This window comes from Entelurus aequoreus, linkage group LG25 (assembly GCF_033978785.1).
Source record: "Entelurus aequoreus isolate RoL-2023_Sb linkage group LG25, RoL_Eaeq_v1.1, whole genome shotgun sequence".
In the NCBI taxonomy this organism is placed as follows: Eukaryota; Metazoa; Chordata; class Actinopteri; order Syngnathiformes; family Syngnathidae; genus Entelurus; species Entelurus aequoreus.
The window spans coordinates 26,039,979-26,060,923 of NC_084755.1; the positions used below are offsets into that span (position 1 = coordinate 26,039,979).

The following is a 20,945-nucleotide window of genomic DNA, read 5'->3' on the forward strand; positions in this document are numbered from 1 at the left end:
ATAGCAACTGAAGCAGGGGTCAAAGTTGCAATTGCCACAAAACACATTCAACACTCTACCGCCATCTGGCGGCTAAAGTGGATAGTGCACCTCTCAATTTGTCATGCTTCATGTGTCAGGTAAACCGTGATGAACGGGGCCATTAAAACCCTTTCCTACTGTAGCTATTAGCATGATTGCTCCTGGCTTGCTCTAGGTGTGTAACTTGTTTAGCCTTGTTCTCCATTGATAATGGTACGTAAGAAATCAAGAAATGAATTTGATTTGCCGTAATGTAGGTGATTATTACGAGCTTATGGGATGGGAGACGCATAATTAGCTGCTTGCCGCTTGTCAGCCAGGGGAATTGAAATAGATAGTGTCAGCTAGAGGGGCTCGGCGTATGTGATCGACATGAAAAAAGACATTCATCAGCAATGGCCATCACATACTTTTTCACAAACATGGGCCGATACTGAGCGGTGGCCGATCGATTTGGCACATGCCTGTTTTTTTATACATTTGTATATCAAACAACATTACTGGTCGTTGCAATGAAGGTTGGAAATGAGAGTTAACAAAATATTGGGAACAACTCTCAGTTCAACAACATAAATATTGAAACCAAAATAGATCAAACCAATCATATTAATGTTAGCCTGTTTTATAATAGGCCTACATTCTTGTCATGTGTCTAAACTAAATCTACCTAATAAGGAGTATGCTGCATTTTTGTGTGTGTGTGTATATATATATATATATTTTTTTTTTAAATATATATGCATATGCATATATACATATGCATATAGACATACATATTTATGTATATATACATACATATATATGTATATATTTATGTATTTATGTGTATATATATACATGTGTATATATACGTACATATATACATATATATGTGTATTTCTGTTTATAATGTATATTAATGCATGCATATATACATGTATATATGTATATACATGTATACATTTGTGTAAATATGCATATGTATGAATGTATGTGTATATATATGTATATATTTATATTAAATATATACATATATAATAAATATATACATACTGTATGTATATATATATATATAATGTATATTAATATATGTTTATACATACAGTATATTGTATATATGTCTGTGGGTATATCAGAATCAGAAGAGTTTTTATTGCCATTGTTTGAGAACAGGTTCACAAACTAGGAATTTTACTTGGTGCATTCATGCAACATAAAACACATATAACACAGAATAGAATAACATGAGCTGTAACTGAGCTATCAGATCTTGTTATTGTTCATGTGCCTGATGGCCGAGGGGAAAAAACTGTTCAGGTGTGGGTCTGGATGGACCGTAGTCTCCTGCCTGAGGGGAGAGGGGAGAATAGTTTGTGTCCAGGGTGAGAAGAGTCAGCTGTGTGTCTGTGTTTACTAACAAGACATCATGGCGGAGCCGCAGTCGAGTTACTTAACATGGAGATATTCTCACTACTTTTCTTTTGTCGAGCACAAAGAAAAGAACATTTTAGTTCAATGTAAGTTGTGTCTTGGATCAAAGATCCCATCTACTGCCCAAAACAGTAATTCAAATCTGCTAAAACACCTACAAAAGCAACATGCTTCGACGAAGCTAGTAAAGAGAGACACAGACTCCGATGCCACTTCACCTCCACCTAAGGATTTTAACGGAGGCACTGCTAGCCAGGACAACGTTGATAGAGCCATTGCAGCGTATGTGGTAGAAGACATATATATATATATATATATATATATATATATATATATATATATATATATATATATATATATATATATATACTGACAAAACTTTATAGTCCTAATAGTTTGTTTTTTTTTAGTTAACACTATCAAAATGCATGTTATGTTCTTCTTTTTTTTTTTTTTTTTTTTTTTTTTTTTTTTTTTACTTTTGTCAATGATTAATTATTTTTCTACAATGTGCTGTAACCCCTAAAATGTCAAGCTGCACCTTGGACAGCTTTTTCTTTTTCATTTTTTATTTAAACTCCCATTTCCATCATATTTCTTATTTACCATTGACAGAACAGGATGGGGCTATGATTTTTTTGCAGTAATACATTGTCATTCATTAATTGACATTTTACATGCACTTCTTCATATTGTAGGAGTAAAAAAAGTGAAAATGTTGATACTGATACCTAAACATTTAAAAGTAGCCCACGACATCCTTTGTTTTGTTCTGAAATCAATTCCTAGGGAATAAATTGTTTAATAATTGATTGTTTTAGAGAAAACTAACACATTGTACATGATTTTCATATGTAAGTGTCATATGAATTGCTCTGTCATTCATGAATAAAAAATTGACATGCACTTTTTCACGTAAAAACTATGTGCATTATCACATTGTGGAAATAACATTTAAAGGGAAAAAAATTAAAAAATTGAGCTAAAAGGCACTACATAAAGAGAAAATGTTGATACTAATAATCAAAATTATTAAAGGATATTAAAGTACTTCCTTTGATTTTTCAGTATGCTGAAACTATGTTTATATTATTTTGATCAAACTTGAACTTGATGCATATTTGTTCATAAGATAATTACATGAGAAAAAAAATAGTTTCATAATTAAAGAATCATTTCAGTGCAAAATAACATACTTTAAACATAAATTTGCAAACCTCCCGGACTTGGGTGTTAAACTGCTGTCCTACAAGACGAACATTAAAGGCCTACTGAAATGAAATTTTCTTATTTAAACAGGGATAGCAGGTCCATTCTATGTGTCATACTTGATCATTTCGCGATATTGCCATATTTTTGCTGAAAGGATTTAGTAGAGAACATCGACGATAAAGTTCGCAACTTTTGGTCGCTGATAAAAAAGCCTTGCCTGTACCGGAAGTAGCGTGACGTCACAGGTTGAAGAGCTTCTCACATCTGCACATTGTTTACACCAGCAGCGAGAAAGCGACGATTACCCCATTAATTTGAGCGAGGGTGAAAGATTTGTGGATGAGGAAAGTGAGAGTGAAGGATTATAGTGCAGTGCAGGACGCCAGGGTGTATCTTTTTTCGCTCTGACCATAACTTCAATTCAAACAACTGCTCGGATTATCCCACACTTCCTCCTTTTTCTACTGTGGATCACGGATTTATATTTTAAACCTCCTCGGATACTTTACCCTCTTGAAAATGAGAGTCAAGAACGCGAAATGGACATACACAGTGACTTTTATCTCCACGACAATACATCAGCGAAGCACCTTGGCTTTGGAGCTAACGTGTTAGCATCATGCTTGACTGCGCATCGAGGCAGAAGAAACATGCCCCTGACTGGAAGGATAGACAGAAAGTCAATAATACTACTATTACTTCTACTATCAGGAGACACTGAACTCAACCCTGGACCTGCAACAACACGGTTAATGTTGTCCCGACTGGCGAAGACTAGCAATGCTACTGCTAGCGTCGCCATCGAAGCTAACTCGGCTACCGGCTCATCTCAGCTCAAGCTCACCTGTGCTCCAGCGATCGGCGGCTCGGCGAAGGACTTCGCCCCGTTCATCGACACGGTCGGAGGCTCGGCGGCGGCGGTGGAGGACGACCCAGTCATCGGAGAAGGCAACGACTCAGCGGCGGTGAACGACGCGGCGGCTGCGGTGGAGGACGACCCAGACATCGGTGAAGGCGGGGAACTGCACGAGATGGCGGGGGTCCATGCGGCCTCTCCCCGGTCCCAGACGGTCGAGGACGCGGCATACACAGGATTTAGAGGCGCCTTTACACAAACATTTTCATTGTTCTCTTCCTCCTTGTCTTCAAAAAAGCCCGCCAAAAGGAAATCCAACCCCACCCCCAGCAACCCTACCTGGCCTCCCCCTCTCCCCCTCTCCAACTCCGCCCCTCCCTCCCCCTTCACCTGGAGGACGATCAATATGCCTCTCTCTCTCTCTCCTCTCTCTCCTTGCTCTCCAACTTCAACAGCAATAATAACAAACAATTTTTCTGGTCAGTACCACAACACAGTGGACTCTGATGCTCTTTTTGGTTCCAGTGGACTACACATCATCCACCTTAATGTGAACAGCCTCTCTGGAGCCAAACTTGACCAAATCAGAGAAATGTTCCTCAATACGAAGGTAAAAATCTTGTGTTTCTCTGAAACCAAATTTGATCAAAGTGTTTCTGACTCAGAGATAGAAATAGAAAACTTTTCGGTTATCAGAAAGGATAGGAATAAACACGGTGGGGGCGTTTGTATGTATATTCACCAGGATATTAAATACATAACTCGCACTGATCTTAACCACAATGACCTGGAATCTGTGTGGGCGGAAATCAAATTTAAAAACGCTAAGCCGGTACTAATAGGGACTGTTTTTAGACCCCCTAATCCGAGTGATTTCTATGGGGCTTTGGAAGAATGCTTGGCAGGGACAGACAACGTGGAGAAAATTATAACTGGGGATCTGAACACAGATATTCAACGCAAAGATGCGCCTGTCTTCAGATCCTTCAGCAAGTTTTGTAATCTGCACGGTCTTTCCCAGCTAATAGCGCTACCTACAAGGGTGTGTGATTCCACCCAATCAACCATAGATCTCATTCTCACTTCAGACCGGCCTAAAATAAAAAATAGTGGGGTCATGATCTGTGGTCTTAGCGACCACTATCTAACCTTCTGCACCCGCTAAACCTAAAGCTAATGGCCACATAACAGCCCAATCCAGATCCCTCAAAAAATACTCCAATGACAATTTCAATTTAAAATGAGATGGGTGGGACTGGTCCCCTGTGCTCGCGAGCAACCTGGTCGATGTTGCTTGGGAATACCATGGCACAAAGTGCGGTGCGAAGCAGTGGCCGAAGGGGGCGCTGTTGAGTGAGGAGAGGAGAGGGGAGGGGGTGCGGGGACAAAACACGACAGGCTCGCTCTTTGTTTTCTGCCAGGGAGGAAAACCCGGAGACTTTTGCCACCAGCGAGCTTCCAAACGCCGCTTTTTAGCACTCGTGTAAGTCCAACATTACGTTCCTGATCCACGAAGACAACCGGCGTGTGTTCGGCGTGTTGGCGAGCGCGGTGGTGCTGGGTCGGTGTGTTTGTGTTTGTGTGGAGGACAGTCAACCGTCATCAGTTACCGGCGGCGGCGCGACTCTGTGAGCAATGAATGAAATGTATTTGAGGAAATGTTGTGAGCGGAGCGCACTGGGTCCGTCAACACAAGCGGCCGGGGATGCTGTAACTTTTTCCAACAAACGGCTCTTTCTTTTTCGCACCGATTTGGCCTAAAAGAGCATGGCCGGCTAAGCTAGTTCGGCTAACCCGCTAGCATGCTAATCAAGTAACAACTTATTCTCTTCTTTTACCTCGCCTGCTAACATTTTTAACTTGTGTTTTCGTTCGAAATTACACGTATTTGTTGATAAATCTTCCTACAGTTTAATCATTTGATGTGGGATATGTTGCTTTTGACCAACACTTCTGTGGTAACGTTAACAATAAAACATGCTAGGCCCGGCTAACATTACTCTTGCTACTGGACTAAAAGCCGCAGATATATGTTAAATATGACAATTATCTACTTTGACTGACATTAATGCACTTCTAGAGCCCTTTTTTATCCAGTAAGTAACAATAGCTATATAAATGTAGTAAGCCTGACTTTTAGAAGTGAACTATAGGCCAGAAGATTGGGTTGTCCCTGAAATGACTCCAAATTTAAATGGTTGAAGATTATTGATATGTTAAATACTTTTAATGATCACACATTTTACAATACTGTTTTAAATGTCCTGTATTGTTAAAGGTTTAAGTACCACTGATAGTCACACGCACTAGGTGTGGTGAAATTACCCTCTGCATTTGACCCATCCCATTGTTCACCCCTGGGAGGTGAGGGGAGCAGTGAGCAGCAGCGGTGGCTGCGCTCGGGAATCGTTTTTGGTGATTTAACCCCCAATTCCAACCCTTGATGCTGAGTGCCAAGCAGGGAGGTAATGTGTCCCATTTTTATAGTCTTTGGTATGACTCGGCCAGGGTTTGAACTCACAACCTCCCAGTCTCAGGGCGGACACTCTAACCACAAGGCCACTGAGCAGGTTATGTATGTATTTGTTTGTAAATATGAATTGATTTACACAACACCACTATTACCAGACAGGTCTTATAAAGAGTTTTCCAGCGATATAAGTATCGTTTGCCCGTGTTAAATTTTAAAATCTGTGAAAATTCACTTGTTTATGGTCAACCTCTTCAACACAAATTCAATGAGGCTCAAGGTTTTAGATGAGAGCTTTTTGTTCAAAATGTCATCATTTTCTTAATATTTACCCCATTTTTAAAAATGAGTGTCATTGGGTGGCTTGCTAAATAAAGAAAAAGGAAGAAAAGGTTGCACAGTTATTGTATTTTCAATAGATTAAATGAATAAAATTTGCATTGGAAGAGAGAGAAAATTGAAGTAAACATCGCTGCTCGGACTCGACGTGTGAGTCACAAAACGAATGGCCAGGCACTCGGCAGTTCCCAAAAATCACTATGCCAATCGATGTTTGACTGACTCACATATACATGATAAATGATAAATGGGTTATACTTGTATAGCGCTTTTCTACCTTCAAGGTACTCAAAGCGCTTTGACAGTATTTCCACATTCACCCATTCACACACACATTCACACACTGATGGCGGGAGCTGCCATGCAAGGCGCTAACCAGCAGCCATCAGGAGCAAGGGTGAAGTGTCTTGCCCAAGGACACAACGGACGTGACTAGGATGGTAGAAGGTGGGGATTGAACCCCAGTAACCAGCAACCCTCCGATTGCTGGCACGGCCACTCTACCAACTTCGCCACGCCGTCCCCATGTATGATTTATGTTATAATGGGGATTCTTATAATGGGGATTTATGTTATAATGGGGATTCTTTACTCAGTGTTGGTGCTAGGAACTTTCAAAATGGGGGCCCAGGGACCCCATCAAGTCATAAAAATTTTATATTTTTGGGGTCCCACTTTTTTGTAACCGTTTTGAAAACAAATGCATTGTCCTGTTATATCTCACATTCTATATTGTGTTTTGCAAAAAGGTTGTCATAAACGTTAATTCATTAAAAAATTAATACAAAAGTAAACAAATTTGTATGCAAATGTAAATGTATTAAGTTATAAACATTCATTCAGTTCTGTGCTTCATGGATCTGAACTTTACCACTGCCTGTTATTTTTTCTATATTCTCATTTAATAAGTTGTTGGTCTATTTATTTCAGTATAAAAGTGTAAAAAGTGTTTTGCTTCGGTCATGAAATGATGATAATGGTGTGCCAGGGCATACATACATGATTTATTTAACGCTTAAATCTCTAGAGTCTACATCAACTTCAGAGCTATCCGTCAGTTCTAAGTAGTTTTTTTTCTTCAATTTTTTTTTGTTTGTTTTCTGCCCTTTTTGTCAAGGAAAACTGTTTTTTTATGGCAAACACACAAAATGTGCAAAAAATATTTTTCAGAGTGGAATAATTCATGTGAAGTAATCGGAGCCATGGATAGGTCAATAATTCATAAAAACATTGATTTTGATTCAATATTATGTCTACTTTGACTGATATTAACACACTTTTAGAGCCCTTTTTTTATCCAGTAAGTAACAATAACTATATAAATGTAGTATGCCTGACTCTTAGAAGTGAACTATAGGCCAGAAGATTGTGTTGTTCCTGAAATGACTCCAAAATTAAATGGTTGAAGATTATTGATTTGTTAAATACTTTTAAAGATCACACATTTTACAATACTGTTTTAAATGTGTGTAAATGTTTGCCAATACACACATACTTACTGTATTTTTCGGACTATAAGTCGCAGTTTTTTTTCATAGTTTGGCCGGGGGTGCGACTTATACTCAGGAGCGACTTATGTGTGAAATTATTAACACATTACCGTAAAATATCAAATAATATTATTTAGCTCATTCACGTAAGAGACTAGACGTATGAGATTTCATCGGATTTAGCGATTAGGAGTGACAGATTGTTTGGTAAACGTATAGCATGTTCCATATGTTATAGTTATTTGAATGACTCTTACCATAATATGTTACGTTAACATACCAGGCACGTTCTCAGTTGGTTATTTATGCGTCATATAACGTACCCTTATTCAGCCTGTTGTTCACTATTCTTTATTTATTTTAAATTGCCTTTCAAATGTCTATTCTTGCTGTTGGGTTTTATCAAATAAATTTCCCCAAAAAATGCGACTTATACTCCAGTGCGACTTATATATGTTTTTTTCCTTCTTTATTATGCATTTTCGGCCGGAGCGACTTATACTCCGAAAAATACAGTACTTTGTTATTGAGTTGTAAGAACATTTAAATTGTTATCAATTATCAACAGTGTCACGTCCAGAAACAAATAGGTTTATGATTTGATATATATTTGATTTGATATGACATATTTACTGGTTTGAAGGTAACGTTGACGAGTTAATTTATCAATAGCTGCTCAAGTGGTGTTAACGTTGTCACACGTAATAACAGCATTTTCATTGTTCCTTATTGATTTAAGATAGTTTCCTGGCTATTTTATTTTATTACTTAAAAGATTTGCTGCCCTACTGTTTTTTATTGGTTTAGTTTCTTACTATTAAGGGTAAAATAAAACCTAATTGACATTTTTCTCTCCAAAATGGCCATTGCGATTTTTACATTTTATACATATAAATGCTCAAAACTGAAGAAATAACCAATAAAAACTAAATAATGTAATTGTTCAGATTTTGCTGGACAATATCTCTGTCCCACAAATTTTTGCCAATAAATGATATTGTCAGCATTATTTTGTGACCGTTAAGCACTAATGTAAATGTAATGTATGTTCAAAATGCAAGCAACCATTTAAAAGGATAAAAAATTACTTTTAGTTATCCTAAATAAATAAACAAAAAAAATAAAATGTACTCACCTCTGTAAGCAAAAATGTTACATAAATGTTGAATGTCTTAGAAGTGCATTTTCTCCCCCATTTGGAAAAACGAGGTCAGTAGTTGTTGCCATCATGCCATTCTTGCTTGTTCATATTGCCCATCTGGTGTGAAGCCAAAATTAAATAAGAAAAGTCTTCTAGTATTCACTAAACCAATTATACTTTGTTTACTGCAGAATGTTTGTGATAAACAAGAAAAAAATACGTTTATGATTAAAAAAGTTGTTCTCATTACCCTCACAAAACGTAGCAAAAAAGAAGCAAAACCGTGACCCTAAAAACCAGGTACGGACCGTAGCTTGGGTTACCTGTACCGTTGCACCTCCTAGTAAACACAATTATATATATATATATACAGTATATATGAACAAAATGACAGTTGTTAGCATGTATTACCTCCATCAAACATGGTGGAAATGTTTGTTTCAAGATACTGCAGTAGTAAACAGTAGGGATGCAACGGTACTCGCTATAATCCTGCATGGGACAATCCGCTTTAATAAAAAACAATTGTGATATTAATTGAGATCGGATGATATGAAAAAAATAATCGTGAGCATTTTTTTGCCCTAACTTACTATGTGGGTACAAACTCCATTTTGATTGGCCAGGAGACAACGTGAGATTCAACCATTCTGATTGGCCAACATGTGTGTAACTCAAATGCCACAGAAATAAAACTGGGCCTTTTGCAGTTATGTTGTCGTACAAATCAAAACCTGGTGGTTGATTCGATGACGATTAATCGTAAAGCCCTAATTAAGGACATGTAAATTGACTTGATATTCACCAAAAACTAAATTGAATTGTATTTTTTGTAATCCCTCTCTCTAGGGATCCTTATTTCTGCCACGCGGAGGTCCTACTCTCTCCTGAGAGATGTCCACTCCTGACCCCCCAATGGGAGGGACACCTCGGCCAGGTCCCTCCCCAGGCCCAGGGCTATCTCCTGGTGGCATGATGGGCCCAAGTCCAGGTCCCTCTCCTGGCTCTGCCCATAGTATGATGGGGCCCAGTCCCGGACCTCCTGGATCCGGGCACCCGCACCCTCCACAGGGACCCTCAGGATATCCTCAGGACAACATGCACCAGATGCACAAAGTACATTCATCATTTTGTATTTCTCATCTTTTTAAATGTTCAGTTGATCTCTCTAGTCCCCATTTCTTGTACCAATGAGCTGACAAATTAAGACATTACAGCGCTGTACGCTTAGTTTTTTCCACATGTAGCACCGGTGCTACTAAATAAAAAATAATATAATACATTTTTTTTAGTTGCACAGAAGTTTTTTGTAGCAATATGAAATGTCTAAAAAAAAAATTCACAATTTCATTATTAACACTAAAACAAGGTACACATGTGCCCTCATACATATAAACACAATGCCATCATACTGTAACACTCAAACACAGAGAACATCCCTAAACTGTGCTAGCACAGGGCTGGGCGATATGGACCTAAACTCATATCCTGATATAATTCGGCCCATAAATGGAAATATTCGTTGACGTAACTAAATATCTCCATTATGCCTTGATTTTAAAAATTGTGGGACTGATGGGGATCCCAAATACACAAAAACAGGCAACAACAAGTAAGAAAAGTAGGTTTTGCATAATATGATCCCAACTTAAGATAAGAAAAAAACTTTAAAATGATATAACATAAGTCAAATATCATCTCCAATCTTCTTTCAAAAAGATTTTGCTATGCTCAATTATTCAGCTAATAAAAACAATGTGAAATAAAGTGCTGTTTAAAAAAGCATGTTTAAACATCAGCAGCAACATGAAAATAATTGACCTTTAACAATGGTATTTGAATGAGACATACCGTATTTCCTTGAATAGCCGCTGGGGCGCTAATTAATTTAAAACCTCCTGCCACTCCGGCGTTTACCGGAAGCCGGCGGGATGGCCGTGCATGCGGTAATTATTTTAAAACCTCTTCTCACTCCGGCGTTTACCAAAAGGAATGCGGTAAATTTAGGCGTGCGCTTTGAGTGTGATGTAAGCATACCATCATGAAAAGCACATTTAATAAAAAAAAAACGTTATTATGGTCTTACCTGTACTTATAAATGGAGTCCATTTGCAGCTCCTTCTGACCAAAAGCATCGATAACTTGTTTATAGAAGTCTTCCTTATTTTCTTTCTTCAGTTTTAAAAGTCTCTCTGTCTCGATGGAGATATTCCTTTAATTATTACCTCCTGCTTCGATTGAAAGTCCAGTTTAGAAAACTGTTTTATTTTAGATACCGGTATGTAATCCTCCATGTTAAAAGTTCAGGCAGAGGGAAAAAAAAAAAAATCTCTTGCTGCGTGTAGTCACTTCTTCTGCAGTACCGGAAGTCGCAAGAAGGATCACTAGCGCGGCAGCGCCCTCTACCACCAGGAGGCGGGAGTCATTTAATGACTTATACAGTATTTGACACACGCAGCTACGGTATATTAATAAAACATAGCTGCTTACTGTTCTTTTTAGCATACTGTACCGGTATTCAATAGCTTGGACCTTAAATCCTACTGAATATCTCTTTATGTTTTTTCCTTTGTGCGATTGCAAACTACTGAAAGCAGCTTCCTCCATTTTGAAAATGAGGACAGGTAAAGCGTCACTCGTGACGTAACGAATTTGACCCGGTGGAAGTTCTAGCCATATGCTAAATATTTTTGCGAAACGAGTTTGACCCGGCGAAAATTATAGACATGCGATAATAAAATTAATATTTTGCTAAACGAATTTGATCCGGCGTTAATAATGAACCGGCGATAAGGCCAAGCATGCGTTAATTATTTTGAGAAACGAGTTTGACCCGGCTGTAATTCTAGATGTGCGAATACTATATACCCTGCGCCAATTCAAGGAAATACGGTATACACAAAGATGAACACCAACCTGCCAACTGCTTCATGAAGCTGTGTAGCAGGCTGTGTTCTGAAAATTAGTAATTAAATTACTAACAGAATTACTCTTTAGCAATGTAATTAATTACAAGGGAAAGTAATTGTGTTACTTAAAAAAAAACTTCAAATATCCGGCATAATGCAGTTGAGATAAGTAGGGACAAGCGGTAGAAAATGAATGGATGGATGGATGGATGGATGTACTGTATATACAGTATGCCAGCAGTGTGTGTGTGTGTGCCTTTAAAAGCCGGTGCCTGTTGCCTAGTAACGTGTGATGTCAGCGAGTCTGACTTTGAGCTGTTTTTGTCAGTTTAGCAATTTGTCGACTGACGGCAGCTCTTACTTTTACCTCTGCTTAATAAATGGATTGAATGTGCTTCCACAAGTGTATGTTCTTGTCAACAAACGCAGTATTATTTGGATGGCAAGTTTGTCACTTCTATCATTGATTTGTTCAATATTCCCTCCGACCCTCGTAGTTACAGTTTGTGTCAAGTGGTGGTAAAAAATAAACGACCAGTCTTTTACCAACCAGTTCCTCCAACTAAGATCTAGTTTCATTTTTGTGTGAGCTCAGTGGAGCAGCCGCGCCCCTCTATGTGCATGGCACAGGAGGTGGGGAGGCTCGCTACACTTCCGTGTCTATCACAGTCCAATTCTTCAATGGTTATGGTTTTAATTTATTTCAAACATGCTATACAGATTGACAAAAATGTATTGTTTGATCAAATTTGGATGGATTTTCTTTTAGGAGCAAAATGCAATAAAAGGGTTGAAATCCCTTTTCGCACATCTGTGAGTTTTTAAAAAAAAATTTAAGTCGCACGGCCTATTTTTAGTCACATTTGCGATCAAATTTGTCGCACCGTACAGCACTGCATTAGCTTTTTCATGGCCATGTATTTTGGCCTGCTTATAAGTTTGAATGTTATCTAATTAGTATTTTTTTGCATGATTGCAACCCTTTCCATTCAGCCAATGGACGCCATGCACGAGAAGGGAATGCCAGACGACCCTCGCTACAACCAAATGAAAGGCATGGCTATGAGACCGGGAGGCCACAGTGGTATGGGACCCCCTCCAAGTCCCATGGACCAACATTCCCAGGGTAATAATACATCACAAGAACACCAGAAGTGTGCTATGTCTCTCTGGTTTCGGCTGCCTTTGAACCACCCCTCACTGACAGACACTCTGCATTGATCATTTGAACATGCAACATAACATGTCTTTTAAAAAGAAACAACTTTTAGATAAGAAATGTTTGAAAAACAATCCAATTAAATTTACTACAAACAACCACAGTTGTTTCATAATGTACAAACCCTGTTTCCATATGAGTTGGGAAATTGTGTTAGATGTAAATATAAACGGAATACAATGATTTGCACATCCTTTTCAACCCATATTCAATTGAATGCACTACAAAGACAAGATATTTGATGTTCAAACTCATAGACTTTATTTTTTTTTGCAAATAATTAACTTAGAATTTCATGGTTGCAACACGTTCCAAAGTAGTTGGGAAAGGGCATGTTCACCACTGTGTTACATGGCCTTTCCTTTTAACAACACTCAGTAAATGTTTGGGAACTGAGGAGACACATTTTTGAAGTGGAATTCTTTCCCATTCTTGCTTGATGTACAGCTTAAGTTGTTCAACAGTACAGGGGTCTCCGTTGTGGTATTTTAGGCTTCATAATGCGCCACACATTTTCAATGGGAGACAGGTCTGGACTACAGGCAGGCCAGTCTAGTACCCGCACTCTTTTACTATGAAGCCACGTTGATGTAACACGCGGCTTGGCATTGTCTTGCTGAAATAAGCAGGGGCGTCCATGGTAACGTTGCTTGGATGGCAACATATGTTGCTCCAAAACCTGTATGTACCTTTCAGCATTAATGGCGCCTTCACAGATGTGTAAGTTACCCATGTCTTGGGCACTAATACACCCCCATACCATCACAGATGCTGGCTTTTCAACTTTGCGCCTATAACAATCCGGATGGTTCTTTTCGCGACGTCCACAGTTTCCAAAAACAATTTGATATGTGGATTCGTCAGACCACAGAACACTTTTCCACTTTGTATCAGTCCATCTTAGATGAGCTCAGGACCAGCAAAGCCGACGGCGTTTCTGGGTGTTTTTGATAAACGGTTTTCGCCTTGCATAGGAGAGTTTTAACTTGCACTTACAGATGTAGCGACCAACTGTAGTTACTGACAGTGGGTTTCTGAAGTGTTCCTGAGCCCATGTGGTGATATCCTTTACACACTGATGTCGCTTGTTGATGCAGTACAGCCTGAGGGATCGAAGGTCACGGGCTTAGCTGCTTACGTGCAGTGATTTCTACAGATTCTCTGAACCCTTTGATGATATTACGGACCGTAGATGGTGAAATCCCTAAATTCCTTGCAATAGCTGGTTGAGAAAGGTTTTTTTTAAACTGTTCAACTATTTGCTCACGTATTTGTTGACAAAGTGGTGACCCTCGCCCCATCCTTGTTTGTGAATGACTGAGCATTTCATGGAATCTACTTTTATACCCAATCATGGCACCCACCTGTTCCCAATTTGCCTGTTCACCTGTGGGATGTTCCAAATAAGTGTTTGATGAGCATTCCTCAACTTTATCAGTATTTATTGCCACCTTTCCCAACTTCTTTGTCACGTGTTGCTGGCATCAAATTCTAAAGTTAATGATTATTTGCAAAAAAATAAATGTTTATCAGTTTGAACATCAAATATGTTGTCTTTGTAGCATATTAAACTGAATATGGGTTGAAAAGGATTTGCAAATCATTGTATTCCGTTTATATTTACATCTAACACAATTTCCCAACTCATATGGAAACGGGGTTTGTACAATGAAACCTCGATTCATGAACAACCTACTCTATGCTCCAAATGAACGAGAAGAAATTAGTCGCGTCCGCTTTAGTGAAAGTACCGGTAGCTGATTCTGAACAAAAGTTGAACGAATACACAAAAGTACATATTTGACCACTATTTGTTATATTTCGGGGAAGCTGAGCTTCCCTTGCAGTTTTGGAATCATGGCCACTGCAGTCTCCAAGCGGGTCTGGTAGGTGAACGCACTCTGGCATGTTGGTACAAGGTGGATAAGGGAAGTCTGCAAATCAGATCTGTAACTTCGGGAAAAGGATTGGCTCTGAGTGCCACAATCGATTGCATGTAGGACAAACCCTGGTTCCCCAAAAGAAACAATATAAACAAATTGGTTCTAGCCTCGACAAAAGTCCCTTTTTTAGTAAAAAAAAAAAGAAAAATAGAAGATGCAACAGCAAGCTGCGTGCACCCTCTTGTCCCTTGCCTTTGGTGTTCTCCAAAACATTAACAACCATGTTGGGACAATTAAAAAAAACAAAAAAGGTCAATCATTCTTACCTTGAGTCGAATATTTGGGGAATTTTGAACACTCTGGTATCACCTTACAGTCACCGCTAGCTAGCGTTGGGGCAAACTAGCAGTGTGAGGTAATCCTTAATCTGGTTTTGTCCTTATGTTGCCTTCTCCTTCGCTGCAATAAAGGTCCGTTCTGGCATCCTTGTTCCAAAAAGTCTGGTCTCCTCACAATTAAAGACTTGCTGCGGTACAAAACCCCCTTTGCCATAGAATCCTCAAAGTGAAATTACCACAGCTAGCTAAAACTTTAGCTCAAAGTGGTTGCATAGCAACCCGAGCTATACTGCGTGAGTTTGGACTCATTTAAAGCGTTTCTGATCACACAAATTGATCTCTAGGGCAGGATGACACAGCTTTCACCGGCGCAAGGTACAACAATTGTGAAAATAAACAATTTAGAAGTGTCGCTAGCCATCTAAGCTAAAAACGCAAACACATTCAATTGGCTGCGCCCGTGTGTACAGGATGTAAAATTGTCACTTACATAGGGGGTCCTGCCTCTTCAAAATTTCCGCGCCCACATGTACAGGAGGCAATGGGAGGGCTATGGCTTCCAAAAGCATGCAAAGTAAATGAACGGTGAAAGTGGGTTATGGATATTTACAAAACGGTAGGGACTGTCTGAATCTGCATTTTAATTTAAGAGTCTTGTGTGCAGACAAAGTTTTTCTGAGTAAGAGATGTCTCTTTCCTGCTGACAGTCTCAGCTGACACTTGGTCAGAGCTGTTGAAGACACGTCACACCAGGAAGGTACGACAGCTGAAAGAGACATCTCAAAAAACGTTATCCTGTCTGCACACAATAATCGTGTAGCTATTTATTAAAAAGACACGAGGAACGCATTTGATTGTATCTTAAGGAGTCGAATTTGGAGAGCCTTTGCGCTGTGCGTCGACTTCAGCCTCCCACAAATGTGCACTGCTAAAGCTACAGACCCCAATTTTGGACACAGCCAGTGTGTGTGGCTGGCGGGAGGTGTTGCGGCTGCAAGGGTTAGGTTGTCTCCTTTCTAGTTTCTCCCAGTTTTGCCACTGCAGCCTCTTGAGATAACGATATATATCGCGATACATTATTTTGGTATATAAATGATAATAGAAGCATTTCCAAACGGGTTACAAAGGCTCCTAATATAGCCGCGGACATACGCAGTGACATATTGCATAATTTCCAGTTGAATTTCCTCAAAACTATTATTCTACTTGCTAATTTACTGTTAATAACTGGTTACATTCTGTTGTACACTTAAGTCTATTTACACTTCTGTTGAAATTTACTTTCTGCTTATTATTCTGTTGTTTTTGATACATTACATTAGTTTGGGTGATACTGCAAATGTGGACATCGATCCAAGTAGATACAGGGGCAGTATCGGCCATATCAATGCTAACAGTGATACTTGAAATGGTCAAGATCACCGATAGATTGCATTTTTGATCACAATTATAATCAGACACAAACATGGCGGTGTTACATCCATCCATCCATCCTTTTTCTACCGCTTGTCCCACTCGGGATCGCAGGTGTACACCCTGGACACCACTTCATCGCAGGGCCAACACAGATAGACAGACAACATTCACAATGTCAATTAAATATTTGAATTATTTCCTACTATTGGCTCTGATTTAATCATTTGGTTGTTTGCCCTTATTGCCCTCCTATGTCCAGGGACTTATTTCCTGAGTTTGTAAACCATAACAAAAACGACAATAGATTGTTTTTAAAATAAGTATTGATACAACCACTTAATTATTAACCAAATAATGGTATTATACTTGGTATTGTTACTTTCTATTTGTATCGGTCCTCTCACCTTTGTTTACATTCAAGAGCTCTAGTTTGCAGTTAGTGGTTAGCATATTCTCTTAGGGTGTGCAGGAAAATAATGGTATTTGTAAGAAACCGTTTATTTGCTGCCGTAAAGGCGAGAATTGTTTACTTAGAAGTAAGTGGCTTTGCACCGTGGAGGGAATTTAACTGCCAGCCAGAATCGTTTGCTTGTCGCTGTCAAATTTGCAGACACAGTTGGAAAGTGTCAACATGCATTTTAATGATAATTAAAAACTGTATCGTCTGCCAAATTTATATAATTTATATCGTATATGGGCTATCTTGCACAACTCTAATTCCGTTCTGAATTTTTTGTTTCTCACCCCCCCAGCTGTTTCTCACCATTTTTGTAAGGGGCGGCGGAAGTTGGCAGACCCGTCAGCGATCCTGTTCTGTCTCCCTGTAATGTTTGTCCGCTTTTGAATGGGATTGTGCTGAAAATGTTAATTTCCCCTCGGGGATTATTAAAGTATTTCTGATTCTGATATTGTTTCATCGCCCAGCCCTCATGGCAAGTTCTTTTATAATGTGTAAAAAGCGAGGGCGAATGGGTAGCCCGCCACAAATAAATAAATAAAAGCATGGTAAACGCTTGAAAGTTTGAGAGCCGACAGGAAACGTTTATGCAGCAGATATTGTTTTATAATTATTTTCACAAATATTTTTGTAAAAAGCTGTAATGGCATTCCTTCGTTTGAGTAATGTAATGCCAACTTCTGTTCCTTTTGACTATAGCAAAAAAATCTGCCAGCACTTTAAAACGTTTGCAACCAGACAAAAATATGTGCACAGAGCTGAAAGCCTGTTAATATCACATAGGTTGGCTCTCTCTCTGTCACCTTTACCTATCTGTCCAGTGTTTCATTTTGGTTAAAATTTATCAGCCCTAGCAGAGGCCTGAGGACAATCGGTAGGATCGGTTCTCTTACGGATTTTTATTTGGAAAGAAAAAGAGTAAAAAAAGGTGGATCTGCATCAATTTGAGGTAACATGACCTTACAAAGCCCACAGTGAGGTTTTAAGAGGCACATACTGTGTACGTAGCATCGAAATGTTTTTTTGTGAAAATAAATACTCGCCTGTAGAATTTAACAAAATAAAACATGTGGAAATTACACAAAAATGTAACATTTACTAACATTTTAAAAACTTAAGAATCTTTGTCATTTCCCTAGAAAAATATACTTGTGAAACTCAAAAAACTTGAATATTGTGCAAATGTTGTTTTTTTAGATTTATACGGTGAAACTAATATATGACAGGCTTATAGCATGCAACTCAAGATTATTCAAGCCTTCTTTTGATATAATTTTTGATGATTGTGGCTTACAGTTTATGAAACCCTTAATTTGAAAATCTCAGAAAATGTGGGGTTTCAAAAACTGTAAGCCATGATCATCAAAATTATAACAAAGGCTAGACATATCTCACTTTGCATATAATGAGTTAATATCACATATTAGTTTCGAATTTGAAGTTGAATTGCTGACATGAATGGACTTTAACACAATATTTACATTTTCACCTGTGCAATGGGAATGACTGTGGAAGTCTGTTGGGAGAAAAACATGCAACTTTCTCTGACTACAATTGAACATTCACCTACCAATAATCAGGAGCTCTATGGCAAATGGGTAACTTAGTCGCTGCTCGGTGACATTTATCTAGCAGCAGTACCAACCGCCTCGGAGCCAGTCAGAATCTGTCTCTCGTCATGCTCTTCTAAATGAGAAGGCATTAATTTCAATTGAACAAATAATAGTCCTAACGTGATGGCCGGTGTCAGTACCTGTTGTATTCAAAAAGGCAACATTCATTTATAGTTACTGCATACTTTGTTCAAATATTTCAGCATATTGCTCGTATGTCGTCCTCTTGATGAAATGGCAACCTTGCAATTATTACAAATAGCGCTGTTGCAAACTTTTCTTGTAAAATGTAGCCAAATTTTGGAGTTTTTCCACACCCTATGCGCCATGTTGCTGTCTGACATCACTACGCACTTTGTGTAACAACGTCAATCCCACCCACTGGAATCGTTAAGGGAATCGTGTGAAAAAATGTCAAGTGACTCCAAGAAATTGACACACTAATCGGTTTTCGATTCCCGTCCCAACAACCAGCGTTCTGAACAATACACTTTGTCCTATCATTCAACTCCTGAATGTACTGAAAACCCTTTTATATCTTCTGTCCTCCCAGGCTACCCCTCTCCACTGGCAGGCTCCGAGCACGCACCAAGCCCAGTCCCAGCTAATGGTCCTCCGTCTGGCCCCATGATGCCTGGAGGTCCATCTGGCCCAAGTGCGGGACCAATGGATGGCAGCGGCGAACCAAATCAGGGAATGGGACAGCCTAACCGTGGGGGTCCTCCGGTTCCTAGTGGACCAGGTGGCGCCGTAGGTGGACCGGGTGGTTCAGCCGGACCCACCCCTTTCAACCAGAATCAGTTGCACCAACTCAGGGCTCAGATTATGGCCTACAAGATCCTGGCACGGAGTCAGCCCATACCGGACCATTTGCAAATGGCTGTGCAAGGCAAGAGACCCATGCCCGGTATGCAGCAACCACCTATGCCCAACATGCCCCCTTCTGCAGGTCCTGCAGGCGGACCAGGGGCGGGGCCAGGCCAGGCTAACTACGGCAGACCTCATGGTGAGCGATTTAAGAATAGAATAATTTTATGCGTCTTATCTTTTTGTATATGCTCCAATGTATAAATGAAAAAAACAGCTTTTACACATTTTTACACCACTGACATGCAGTTTTTATCTGTGGTTACAGTCATAGCAAACCACAAACAAGATGTTGAAACATTTTAAGCCAAGCTGGTCCAATCTCCCCATTTTGTCTTTAGTTATTGTAGTTTATGTATTAGTTGTTTTAAAAATGTAGTTCACCTTTTAGGCATGGTTGGTCCCAATATGCCACCTCCTGGACCTGCTGGAGTGCCCCCAGGGATGCAAGGTCAGCCGACCAATGGACCCCCGAAATCGTGGCCTGAAGGTATAGTGCGATAATAGAAATTTGTACGGATACCCAGACACACACGCGCATACATACCCCCATCAACTCATGAAAATGGGGTCCCACAGTAAATTTTTGGGGTCCCACTTTTTTGTAATCGTTTTGAAATTAAAAGATAAATGTATGCATTATCCTGCTATATCTCACATTCTATATTGTGTTTTGGAAAAAAGGTTCTCATAAATGTTACTTAATTCATAAAAAAAATAATACAAAAGAAAACTAATTTTTATGCATATTTTGCTAATTTATTCAGTTATAAACATTCATTCACTTTCTTCTTTCCTTCATGGATCTAAACTTTACCGCTGCCTGTATTTTTTTCTATATTTTCATTTAATAAATTGTAGGTGTATTTATTTCACTATAAAAGTGTAAAAACGTGCATATGACAAATGTAATCGATTATTCTCACTTGTATGTAGATCATCAGTCTTTTAAAAACAGCCACATCTACACTTTCATGGCAAATAATGCCAACAAAAACCAGGTCATTTAATAAAGTGGCACTCAATGCCTCTAGCATTTCATCTCTGGCTTTGTGATGGCCATAAGCTGTGTGTTCCCCTTTAAGAATGGCGGTATGTGGGGTGAGTGACGTGTGTAAGTGAGTGGGCAAGTTAGGAGAGGGAGCGCTAGCATGTTCAGGAGTGTTAATAGCATGGTGGATGTCCGCTTGGCTTTGTGGAAAATATAAATAAAGAGTTGTAACAAATCGACGGCCTCGTCATTCCGACCAAAAAGCGGAACTGTAGGGACCCATTGCCGGGTAAAGTGGAGGGTGTTACCCCCT

General features: G+C 39.2%; 1 protein-coding gene across 3 annotated transcripts in view; it reads left to right on the forward strand.

The window, feature by feature from the left end:
* Nucleotides 1-4,846: 4,846 nt before the first annotated feature.
* The window catches only part of smarca4a (SWI/SNF related, matrix associated, actin dependent regulator of chromatin, subfamily a, member 4a), a 52,953-nt gene continuing 36,854 nt past the window's right edge, over nt 4,847-20,945 (forward strand). For 2 of the 3 annotated variants that reach the window (XM_062036778.1, XM_062036780.1), the window contains exons 1-5: nt 4,847-4,982; nt 9,789-10,055; nt 12,842-12,974; nt 19,328-19,780; nt 20,033-20,131. In XM_062036778.1, coding sequence (XP_061892762.1) covers nt 9,834-10,055; nt 12,842-12,974; nt 19,328-19,780; nt 20,033-20,131 — 907 coding nt within the window. In that variant the 5' untranslated portion in view covers nt 4,847-4,982; nt 9,789-9,833. The other variant, XM_062036779.1, reaches the window with a different exon arrangement.